This window comes from Mauremys reevesii, linkage group 9, assembly GCF_016161935.1.
Source record: "Mauremys reevesii isolate NIE-2019 linkage group 9, ASM1616193v1, whole genome shotgun sequence".
NCBI lineage: Eukaryota > Metazoa > Chordata > Testudines > Geoemydidae > Mauremys > Mauremys reevesii.
The window spans coordinates 33,690,394-33,703,013 of record NC_052631.1 but is presented as its reverse complement, the minus strand read 5'-3'; the positions used below and the strand labels follow the sequence as shown (position 1 = coordinate 33,703,013).

The following is a 12,620-nucleotide window of genomic DNA, read 5'->3' as shown; positions in this document are numbered from 1 at the left end:
AGTTAGTGAATGGAATAAACTATACTGGCAAAACTATAGTTTTGCTGATACAAGTGTAGTTCACATGAGTAGTACTTTGCTGGTAGGGTATACTGGCATAGCTATAGCGACAAAGTAGTAGTGCTAGTGTAGACCTGGCATGTGCTTGCTCTGCCTTCTGGGAACTCCACGTGAAGGGAATCCCTAGCAAGGGATTTCTGGGATGGCTTCTGTTTTCTTTAAACCACCTGAGTGATGCAAAGAGTAGAGAATCTTCCCAAAAGTACTTCTAGTGCCCCCTCGACCTTCCTGAAATATCTTCCAAACTCAGACTGAAAAGGTTGGACGCCACTGACCTGAATCAGTCCTTTTACCATGGATGAACATACGTAAAGCCAAATTGAAAGTCTGACGGAATGTATTAAACTGGCACTCAGCTATGCTACAGGAAGCAGTGCTTATGATTCAGAAAGTGGAACATGACCCTCTGAATCTATTAAGCCAGTGCACTGTGCTGTCAGATAGTGTGTTCCAGAAGAGATTTGTGGCCATTAAAGATTCCAGTTGCACTTTTTGTAGGAATATTTACTCCTTTGTCTTGGCTAAATTCCAGCTTTAGTAATCACTTTCTTCCCACCTGTATTTCCTGGGCAGCTTTAATTAAATAAGTTATCCATTTCTTGTACCATTATCAATGAGTTGCCGCCTTTCACTTCATTGGCTTTATTTCAGTAATGGATGAAGTGACTTTTATGTACTTTTTTTAGGTTATATAACTCAAATTTATAAAGACCTTTGAGGTTTTTTTGGGGTGCAAATTACTATATGTATGTGTGTTCGTGTAGATTAGAATGAGTGCTTAGAGGTAAAGCACTAAGTTTGACAATCCTTTTTTAACCTTATGATTATAGGTAATAAGGTAATAATTGGAGATATACCAATCTCCTAGAACTGGAAGGGACCTTGAAAGGTCATCAAGTCCAGCCCCCTGCCTTCACTAGCAGGACCAAGTTTTGCTCCAGATCCCTGAATGGCCCCCTCAAGGATTGAACTCACAACCCTGGGTTTAGCAGGCCAATGCTCAAACCACTGAGCTATCTTAAAATAGAATGTGGTCCCAGGAATAATCTGTCATTGCATCATTGTACTCAGAGTTTATCTGATAATGTGAGACTTTTGTTGAAAATATGTAATACATGGCAGTAGAAATGCATCTTCCCACTAACTAATTTGTGCATATTTTTTTAAAGATTTGACTTTTTAAAAATATACTTTAGAAACTTTGAAATGGGGAATGAACTTGCTCTTTGTTACTGGGCGACTCTTAAATTGTTGGCAGAAGGATATGCTCTAACCCCGTTTGAGGAACTGTGTGGTTTTTAAAAAACCCAAACCAAAACCTTTAATCAAGCAAGATAACTTGTATATCTGCCCTCACCCTTGCTGGGTTACTTTTCTATTTCCTTTTTTGCTGAGTACAAAGTAATTAATGCTAAGTATTCAGCAGCTAATTCTATTTTTTTGCTGAGTTATAAAAACTACTGGCAATAAAGGCTGAGGGAGTCTTCATTCTCTCCTTGACTTTATTAATTTGTACCATTGAAGGGACAGGACCAGTTTGAGACACTTCTGTTTATGTGTGAAATCTTTGGTATTTTTAAACACCGTATGTTAATTTTTTCTAGGAAACCTTGCTGTTCCATAAGCTCCTCATATATTAGACAGGAATTTGTTTTGTTCAGCTAAATACAAAGCACTGTATATTGGTAAATTTTAAAAGCTCAGAAAGACTCTTAAAAACAAATCCACACAAATATAATTAATAAGTTGGCGGTCTTCCAAACTTTACAAGTCACTGTAAGCTGAACAGAGAAGCAGGACAGAATCTTGTCTGTGGTTTGAATGTGTAGATTTCGGGGAGGAGTATCGCTAAAGGCAATAATGGCAGTTAGATGTGTTACACCATTGGGAGTACTTTCAAAATCAAGTACTTCCTGTATGTGTCTGTTAAATAAGAGACTAGGATTTCTGTTTGCCTTGCTGAGCTCGATGGCCTTGCAACACCTAAACAGTGCACTGTACACTCACACTTGGCTGAAATATCAATTAGTGTCAGACAAGTCCTTTGCAAATAAACATGGTAAGAATGGATATTCAAAAATTATGCGTTCTATCTATGGTTGTAAATTTAGAGTGAAAATATAAATTTGAACTTGAAAGTTATTTAATACTGATTTCTCTCTTTTTCCCTCTCCCTCCCCCATTATTCCCTCCAAATAAGGTGTGTAAACAGATTTGGCTAGGATTATTTGATGATCGATCATCAGCAATTCCAGACTTCAGGGATCCACAGAAAGTTAAGGAGTTTCTACAGGAAAAATATGAAAAGAAAAGATGGTAAGCTAAGCTAACACTTTCAGTTAGTTTTGATAGAAAACTAATTTTGTTGTGTTTTTTCTGTAACCAGAAATCCCTTTTGGGTTTACTGTAAATTTCTGACTAAAGTCAGTCTTTCATTGTGATTAAAAATGAGTATTACTTTGTGGCTGAAAAGAACTTAATGACTTCTCAATTTTTAAAGAAGGCACTATACTTTATGGAAGACTTTGGACTTGTCTTCACGTACAGCACTGTGGCGGCACAGCTGCCACACTTTAGTGATGATGCTACTATGCCGACAGGATAGCTTCTCCTGTTGGCATAGCTAATCCACCTTCACAAGAGGCAGGAGCTATGTCAATGGGGGAAGCTCTCCTGATGTCACCGGCGGTGAGGTTGTCGTACCTACTTTGCCCAGCAACAGAGTTGTACTGATATAAGTCTGTAGGGTTGACCTGGGCATTGTAAAGCACTAAACATTACATCTGCATAGTCTGAACATTGCCAAACCTAGACATTCATTAAAATTTTATGAAGACATGGACTTTTGTTAGTAGATGCACCATATATGTTAGTGTGACATTCCCCAGGGACTGCTGTGTCCCCTTAGCTCTCCAGCCTTTGCTAGTGAACAGCAAACCCTTCCAGGGTCTGCTCACTCACACCACCAGTATGCAAAATCACTCCCAACTGAGTACATGAATCTATGCCCAGCCTCCACGAAGCACATATAAGGCAACACCCACATATCCCTCAGGCCCAGCCTTTTCTTGTACTGTTCAGTAGCCCCACTGGACAGTACAAGCTCATAATTAGTCTGTCATTCCAACTGTGGGTAATAAATAGGCACCAGTCCTGTTGACCTGAGTAGAGATTCCCCAGACACTTCAATCAAACACAGTGGCTTAGATAAAATAATAAAAGAAGGTTTTATTAACTGCAGAAAGGTAGATTTTAAGTTTTTATAATTAGTATGGCATAGACGTTAGAATTGGTTACAAAAGAAATAAAAAGATAAAATTGCTAGGTAATTCCTAAACTTTACCAAGCTAAATAAGGTTTGAAGCAAACATCATTCTTACCACACCAGCTGCTGCAGGCAATCATTAGTTCACAGGCTAGGTTTCCTTTCAGCTGGGACCACTCTCATTAGTTCAGTGTTCTTTAGGTATTCATTGATGTTATGAGCAGAGAGGTAGCTAGAACCATTTTTGCCCCACTAGTCTTATACCCCAGCCCTTGTGTGCTGGAAAAATCCTTGCTGGGTCGTGTGGCAGGCAGCTCCATGGTGTACATGAGCTTCAACCTGTCTTTTCAGATGAGTTGTAAATTTCCTGTTTACAACCCACCAGCAGGTAATGGCTCTTTAGCACTTTTCTGGCATGCTAGTATGTCTGTGTCTGAGGAATTGGCTTATGGGTGTTATCCAGATTTGCAACGCATTCCAGTAACAATCATACAGCAAAATCTCATAATTTCACATGCAGTGTAACTCACATTTCAACAGGATAATAATCAGCAGATTATGAGTTTACAAATACCACCTCACAAGGCGTACTTTGTACAAAATATATAACCATATAAAAGTGGTGAACATGGGATACAGGGTGTCAGTTATTTTTCCGTGGCCTTCTTCCTAGAGGTCTGAACTTGAATCCAAACTGCCTTAGCAACTGCCGAGGCTCCACAAGACTGTTGCACTCTGCAGGTGGGGGAAGTCATTTTCTGTTCACAAGGGCAGCTTCTGTTTCCCGCAGAGTGGCTTTTAGATAGGGCAGAATAGAAGCTTTGCTAACAGCTCTACTGTGTTTGCTTGTCTGGAGGGCTGTTTGGTTTTCCTCTTGTATATGTGGCAGACCTTGTCAGAATATATTGGATTTATTACATAGATGGTTGGTTGCTGAATAGGGTGTAAGAGCTATTATAGCTCATTTAAGTGGAGAAGTTGTCAGACTATTTTCTTTAAAAGTTCTGTATGTTTTCCACTTAACGGGGCAATCATATAATTCATCTCGAACAAGGAAACTGTAATAGTTTATAGTGACATCAGTAGTAGTATAGGACTTAAACAGTCCCTGGGATGGAACTACAATGACGATAGAAATATTTACTTGGGTTTTGTAAAAAATATTGAAGCTCTGTAAAGTGAATATTTAGTAACTATTGGTAACTCAATCTGAGTTTTAAAGAAGTGTTGTCAACATCTTGCTTCACCTCCTTCCATTCCAGCTCACATCACTTAAAAGCTGGGACGTCAGACTTCAATAGAGTGTACAACAATGGTTCAAACCCTGACAGTTGGTTGAGATTAGGGACTGTTAACATCACTTTTGAGTTGAAGTAGATGTGATTTTTTTTTAACATGCTTTTTTTTTTTTTTCAAACTTTTTTTCATTTGTGGACCCCTAAAAAATTTCAAATGGAGGTGCAGACCATTTGGAAATTCAACCTGTGGTCCTCAGGCCCCTACCATAGAAGTCTTAGACTGAAAACTGACTGAACAGAACTCAGCTATAAATGTTGCATGTGCTCGGCATAGCATTTAACAAAGCGTGAGAGAGGGTGCTAACCTGTGAGCTTTTGTGGTGGTAACAACACTTCTGGGTTTTGACCTGTAGGTTGGGGGCATTCACCTACTTTTGATAGATGAAAGGTATGCCTTTTCTGGGATCTGAAACTTTATTTTTATAGTCCTCTTTTGCGGACCCCTTAGACACAGTTTCTGCATACCACAGGCTGAAAACGACTGTTATAAAACATTGGAAAACTGGAGTCTCAAGCTTTTGTCACCCCAGTCATTGAGAGATGGGACACTAAAATGGTGACTGGACCATCAGGCTAGTAGTACTATTTGACATAGGTCCGCAGCTTAAAATAGCAAATCTCAGACCTCGGAGCAATAACTTTTGATCCCTGTGCTACCATTATAATGGATGTTGGAACAAAACTTATGTTAAATATTAAATAATTTTACTCTTCAACTTAGGTATGTTCCTCCAGAACAAGCTAAGGTTGTGGCATCAGTCCATGCATCTATATCAGGGTCCTCTGCTAGTAGTACAAGCAGCACACCTGAGGTGAAACCGCTTAAATCTCTCTTGGGAGAATCTGCACCAGCACTGCACTTAAATAAAGGCACACCTAGCCAAGTGAGTGAGTAATGGCTAAGAGTTCATTGGTATGGGATTATGGGCATTTTGTGAATTGAACAAGATTTTACAAAATACTGAAGATTGTGGCATTAGTGGGTTACTCCTATTACAATAAAACTGTACTTAATAGCTCACATGCTCTGTTGGTTTTATGGAATGCGAATAGGGGACTGACAGTAAAATCTAGAAACTGAGTTCTGTGGTGGATTGACTTTGAATGCTTCAGACTAAAAATGCTAGCCTCTGCCCTGTGTAATAATGATTAATAGACTGGTATTTTTGGTGCTATTTAATAAAACTAAGATGTTTTTGTTTTGTAACAGGCTTTTGGCTAAACATCTTATGTACCCACAACATACAGTAAAAGCTGTTTTTATCTGGCACTTCACCAACCAGAACGCTTTATAAACAGCATTTCTGATCTTCATTGAAATTCCGGTTTATAGTCCGGTTGGCGCAGGACTGGCAAGGGGTTGGGGCGTGGGAGAGGGCTTGATCCGTAGACCGCTCACCTCAGGTGGCTCCTCGCAAATGGTGACTTGTCCTGGCTGCTCCTAGGCGGAGATGCGGCAGGCAGCTCGGTGCACTACCTCCGCCCACAGGTGTCACCCCCGCAGCTCCTGTTGGCCTTGGTTCCCAGCCAGAGCTTCCTGCTGCACTTCTGTCTAGGAGCAGCCAGGACACATCATCGCTTGTGGGGAGCTGCCCGAGGTGATTGGTCTGCGGATCTGGCACTCTCACCCGCTTCCCAAGCTGCTGCCCCGAGCCCCCTCCCGCACTCAAACTCCCTCCCACACCCCGCGCTTTGCACCTCCTCCCACACCCCAAACTCACTCCCTCCTGTCCTTAACAGGCATTTTTTACTTACTCCTATTCCCCCAACACACTGGATAAAACTGTAGTTGGGTTGGGTCATCCTCCTCCCTTGCATCCTTGTTGGAATTTAAAAAAACACATCACTGCCTCCTTTGAAGCCCTCCGTTACAACTGCCATCTTTTTATTGAAGGGAGGCATGGACAGGACTTCTTTCTTAGCCAGTCAGTGTTACTGCTTTTAGAAGTAAAACCATGGTTTTTCAACAACTTGAGATTTGCTGCATCTCTTCATTCCACCCCCAAATTTGGGCCATTGTGACAAAATTAACTATAAACTAGATTTTTTTTATATAAATTGTCTTCCCTGTAGTAGGAGCAAGTATTTTGGTCAGTCCAGTGTACTATAACTTCAACATGCCTTCCTTAGAAGCAGTTCAGGGGACAGTGAAGCTACCTTAATTAACTTATGTTTCTCTCTATATATGGTCATGAATACTGTGCTGTATGTTACAAGTGTGTTTTGTTGCATTCTTGTCAAATGACTTAAAAATATCATATATTTGAAAAATAATATATAGCATTATACAGACTAATTATAACACATGGGAGGGTAAAGCTAAGGTTAAATGTTTAGAATTTCCTGACTTTTGACTTTCAGATTCCATAATCTGGAGCCATTTGTTTAGATACCTCTAATTTTCCTGTTTTACATGCATCTTAGTCAGGGCCGGCTCCAGGCACCAGCACGCCAAGCGCGTGCTTGGGGCGGCAAGCTGCAGGGGGCGCTCTGCTGGTCGCCGCGAGAGCGGCAAGCAGGCTGCCTTTGGCGGCATGCCTGCGGAGGGTCCGCTGGTCCCGCAGCTTCAGCGGACTTCCTGCAGGCTGCTGCCGAATTCGTGAGACCAGAGACCTCTCGCAGGCAAGCCGCCGAAGGCAGCCTGCCTGCTGTGCGCCCTAGAGCCTGGAGCCGCCCCGATCTTAGTCTCTGGAAGTCTGCTGTTTAACTCCTATGGTGCACTTAAGCAGGGCAACCTGAAGACTCTCACTAAGCCCATGGAGCTTGGGGGGAATATGCTCTTGCTCACCTTAGGGAGGGGAGGAGGAGGAGGTTGAGGAAAGATTCTCCTTTGTACCACAATTTAAACTAAAAGCTCTAGATTAAATTATCAAATTTTAACAAGTTCATTGCATGTTTGTTTTACGTAATTGTGGTCTGAATTCTAAAGTTATGAAACTTGATATGGCTTGCTAACAATGCTCCGGGGCAAAGAAAAACAGTTCAAAACTAGTACCAGAAATAGCTTTTTCAGTCTGTGTCCTTTAGCTTTTTGTAAAGCTTGGTTAAATATTGGCTTTCCTGTTTGTTTAGCTAATTAAAATGTTGTTTGTAGTCCCCTGTTATCGTTAGGTCTCAAGGACAACAGCAGCAGGAAAAGAAACAATTTGACCTCCTCAGTGACCTTGGCTCAGATATCTTTGCTGCTCCTGCTCCTCAGTCAACTGCTACAGCAAATTTTGCTAACTTTGCACATTTCAACAGTCATACAGGTAAGAGTTCTGTGTAGACACTCCCTCCTAATTAAATGTATAGAAAATTCCTCAGGTTTCTGTTCTTTATGGCTTATAAATATGGATTATCTTCTTAATAAAAGGAAAATTTATATTTCTGTGCCTTGAACATTGTTATATCAGTTAAGATTTAGCTTATGACAAGTTGGAAATCAAGTTTAATAAAGCAAGTATTTTTAAAGTTTTAAAACTTACACTCTGCATTTCCTTTGCAAAAACAGTATGGGAAACAGAAGAGAATAGCTATAAAATATAGCATAATAGTACTATTCGACATGGATCACATAAATATTGATCTGTACCTGACACAAATTATGTTTGGTCACTTTTTGTCACTCTGCTTTAATTATGTTTTCCTCAAGTTGCTTGTTTATAAAGGAAATATTTGGCTAGAAGTCAGTGTTGGTGGCAAGAGAGGAGAAGGTGAGTAAAGTAGTGGGAATGGGCAGAGGTTATGCAAGATGTCATTTCTTCCCTCTGAAAAAGTTGGCAAGATACTTTATGGAGAGGGAGTGAAAAATAGTGAACAGACAACTGGTGTGGGGGTCAGTGAAGGGGAAGAAGCAATGCTGTCTCACTGAGTATGACAGAACTGAAGGAAGAGAGAACAAACTTGTAGTGGAGGAAGTCCATGTGGCTGGGACTAGTGTGGGAGCAGGAGCAAAAGGAAACTGTTTTTGAGCAAAGATCAGGGGTAGGTGTGGTAGGACAGACCTTTAAATATTTAGAATGGCTGTCGGTAAACAGGCCTGAATATTACAGAGGGGGAAAAAAAGACCTCAATCCATATAACTTTATCCTAAAGAATAATGGCCACTAAGTTGATTCTGAAGAACACCAATAGTTATAAGTCAGCAGCTTATAGATATTGAGTAGTGTGTTTCCACTAACTTTCTGTGTGACCGTGAGCAAGTACCAGGGCTGGCTCCAGGGTTTTTGCTGCTCCAAGCACCAAAAAGGAAAAGGGGGGAGGGGGGGAGCCGCGATCATGATCTGCAGTTCTGCCGCCGCCGCTTCAGTCTTCAGTGGCAATTTGGCGGCTGGTCCTTCGCTCCGAGAGGGAGTGAGGGACCCGCCACCGAATTGCCGCCAAAGACCCAGACGTGCCGCCCCTCACCGTTGGCTGCCCCAAGCAGCTGCTTGCTGGGCTGGTGCCTGGAGCCGGCTCTGGCAAGTACCTACCCTTTGACCTTGTCTACTTTTAGACTATGAACTCTTCAGATTAGGTAATGTTTACTAAAATGTTTAGTACCTAAGACAATGGAGCCCCTATCTTGGTTGGCGTCTCTGGGTTCTACTATAATATTGCTAATACTGAAGAGAAATGCTGCTCGTGAAAAATCTGTGTTCATCTGGAGTGTTGTCATCACCATTGGCATTAAATTACAAAGTTGAAAAATCATGGGTGCACAGTTCTGGTGAGTTGAATAAGGTATTCATCACCAGTTTAAATTAAAAAAATATTTATAAATGGTTTTTAACTGTTTTCAGGCATTATATTTGAAAGATAATGTGAGTGGCCAATTGAATTCAGTAGAATTAAACATGAATAGTTGTAGCATATTTTATAAAGTATGCATAAAACAAAGGCTTTCATGTAAATCAGTTTCTTGGAATGTATTTAAATTGGAATGATGTTGATTGACCAATTGCAAATTTTAATCCAAAAATTTACATGCTTATTGGCCAGCATTACATAAAACAAAGTTTCACTCCAAAGGCATCTGTATGAAAAACTTCTTAAGTATCCAAAGATCCAGCCTAATCAAACCACATTTGTATCAGATTACTCTGTACTTGAATTCCTTTTTTTTTTTTTAAATGGGCCTCAGGAACTGTAAGCCTCTTTTTAGGCAAGCTGTTCGTTTTTTCCTTGTATATTTGATAAATCTAATATAGCGTAAACCATGGTCAGTTATCTCTTTTCAGGACTGTCCTACTACTTTATATAGGATTGAACAGGTACAAAGGAATATACATCTTTCAAGAAGAAAGACTAAAATTTTTAATGAAGCCAGCTATATTTAGATTGAAATGATTGCTTTAAGTTGTGAATGGGATGAGGACACACATCACTGGTGTCCCTTTCTGCAGTAAGGTACTCTCACTCCCCTGAGATAGTGAATTGAGGAAAACAGTCCCACAGAATTTAGAACTTCTGACTTTATCAGGGCTGATACTTTTTACCTCTTAGAAACACACTAAATTGTGAACACCAACCTTGCAAGCACCATTCATTAATAAGGACATTTCATATGCATTAAACTGTTTTCAGTGATCCAGCTCATAAGTCACATGGCTGAAGCCCTTCTGTTCTACTCCTATCAACGTTCTAGTGCCTTTTTTTCCCCCCTCATGAACTTGTGTTCTGATAGACCAGTTCTACACTTTGGCTGCAGTAACACCCTGTGAAGCTAGTTCTGAAGTTAGACTCATCTTTGTGGTCCAAAGGAAGGAGTTGTTGAACTCCCATGCATACAACAGCAAACTCTTAAAAGGTTTATAAAATATAATTGGGAATCATTGCACACACAATTTAAGATGGACACAAGCATCTTATAGTAAAAGGTACATGGGCAGGTGGTTGGCTACAAAGATTGTTGCAGTAAAAGATAGAGGGCTTTGATGTATATGGGTCAGTAGTTCTTGCTTTGGCTGTGTACTGGTGCTGGTCCATGATGCCTATTTTGGTGATATGGTAGTGCTTCTGCCTCCTTTACAGCTTCTCCTACAGGAGACTGAATATTTTTTTCTTTGGAATGTATAGTCTGTCCCCCTATAGAAACTACTTCTGAGGGGCAGCAAGATTAACAGCCTCTCTTATAAACTGTTGCAGCCACAAGGGAGTGGGTGAATTTATTAGCCATCAGGAAAAAACTGTTGTAATAAGGTACTTCTGCGTTGGTTGGGTAGAATGTGGAGACAGTGAGAACACTCTGGGGAAGGGTTGAGTGCCTGTTGCTGTACTGTTGTAATTCCTGGTAACTGCACAAGAATGCAGCTTCTGATGTACTCCATCTTGTGGAGTTCCTAATGTGCCAAGTAGTACATGGGAACTTGGGCAGAGGGATTATGGAGAAGAGTGGGGAAAAGGAAACTAGTTCAACCTATTGGACATGTGAATTGGGGAAGGAAAACAATTTCAGTACAAATTTAACTGAAAATGTGAAAGTTCAGAGTACTACAGTTTTTTCTTCAAGTGATTGCACTTATCCATTCCACTCCTGGTGTCTGTGTACCCAGGGCCTGGCAGTAGGAAATTTTTTTCCTTGAGCTTAGTTTAGTAGTTAGTGTAGTTACTATAGTTAGTTTTTTTTTTTTTTAAATCTGAAAATTTACATGCTGATTGGCATGTCTTTTAATGGTGTTAAATATATATATATATTTTATTATGGTTGGTTTTTTTCCCTGTTTCGGGGTTCAGATTCTGCCACTGAGGCATGCTCTGGTCTCTGGGCTTCAAGCCATGTACTTCTTGCTCAGGGCCTGCCAGCGAGCGACCTGCACAATAGTTGTCTGAAGTGCCGGGGGAAAGTACACATTAAAGACTTGTCTGGAATTCAAGAAGGACAAAGCTGCTAGGCTGAAATTCCTGCTGAGGGAGGCGGCACTCAGGCCACTATCAGAGCTGTCTTGGTCTGACTGCTGAATGCTGCAGTTTCAGTGAGAAGTGCGCCACCTGCGTTATCGGAGTTCCAGCACCGATTTCTCTCACCCCTGACAAGAAAGTATTTCTGTGAATACTGTTCAGGACTTGCCATTTGAGGGTCCTTCTCTGTTCTCAGACAAGACAGATAGCAAGCTTCATGGACTTAAGAACTCAAGCCACCTTAAGCTCCTAAGATTTGTATTCACCTGCCCCAGTCAGAAAGAACGATCAGCCTCAGCAGATGCACCATTTTTCTGTTCCAGCTCTTTGATAGTATCTGTCAAAAAAGAATTCATGGGATTATAGGTACAGGCTTCCTCCTCCTGCTGCTTTGGCTCCAGTTCCAGGTATCTCAAAGGGTGTGGGAAGTGCCAGTCATTTCTCCATCTCTCCATACCCAAATTCCATCCCCTTTGCAAATCATCTGTACCTCTTCCTCAGTGCTTGGTCCTGAATTGCTTTGGACCAGTGTTTCTCTAGCACTGTGGAGTTGGGATATACTCAACGGTTTGTTTCTACCCCTCCCCTCTCATGCCTCTTCAGAGACCACTCTCAAGAGGTTGGGGGTAATAGAAGAGATTCCACGTCCTCTCAAAGGGAAGGGGTTTTAGTTCCACGGTTTTCCAATCCCAAAGGTGGAGGGGGCAGGTTTAAGGCCAATTGTAGACCTGCGGCAACTCAATAAATTCTAAAAAAAAGATAGCTTCTGTTATCCCTTCGTTGGATCCTAGGGATTGGTATGCTGCCTTCAACTTACAAGATGCCTACTTCCATGTGGCAATCAATCAAGCTCCCAGGAAGTATCTCCGATTTCTGGTAAATCAAAAATATTATTGTCATGCTGTCTGGAGTGGTTCACGTCCATGAGTGCCAGCCTCAGGTCAAACTGTCAAAAAGTACCAGAGATCTCAGAGAGCATGCTGGTAGCCAGTCCTGTAGTTGATTTCTTCATGGGTGGAAGTTTACTAAGATTTTTTTTTTTTTTTGGTCCTACAGTGGCCCAGTTAGACTTGATAGTCCTTTTCCTGCCTAGGTCCACAACTTCAGAGCAGGCATTTTTACAATTATAAAGCAAA

General features: G+C 41.1%; 1 protein-coding gene across 8 annotated transcripts in view; it reads left to right on the top strand.

The window, feature by feature from the left end:
• AGFG1 (ArfGAP with FG repeats 1) overlaps positions 1 to 12,620 on the top strand; it is a 69,365-nt gene that overhangs the window by 36,435 nt on the left and 20,310 nt on the right. For all 8 annotated transcript variants that reach the window (XM_039489877.1, XM_039489874.1, XM_039489879.1 and 5 more), the window contains exons 3-5: positions 2,261 to 2,376; positions 5,345 to 5,507; positions 7,718 to 7,874. In XM_039489877.1, coding sequence (XP_039345811.1) covers positions 2,261 to 2,376; positions 5,345 to 5,507; positions 7,718 to 7,874 — 436 coding nt within the window. The remainder of the gene's footprint in view (positions 1 to 2,260; positions 2,377 to 5,344; positions 5,508 to 7,717; positions 7,875 to 12,620) is intronic.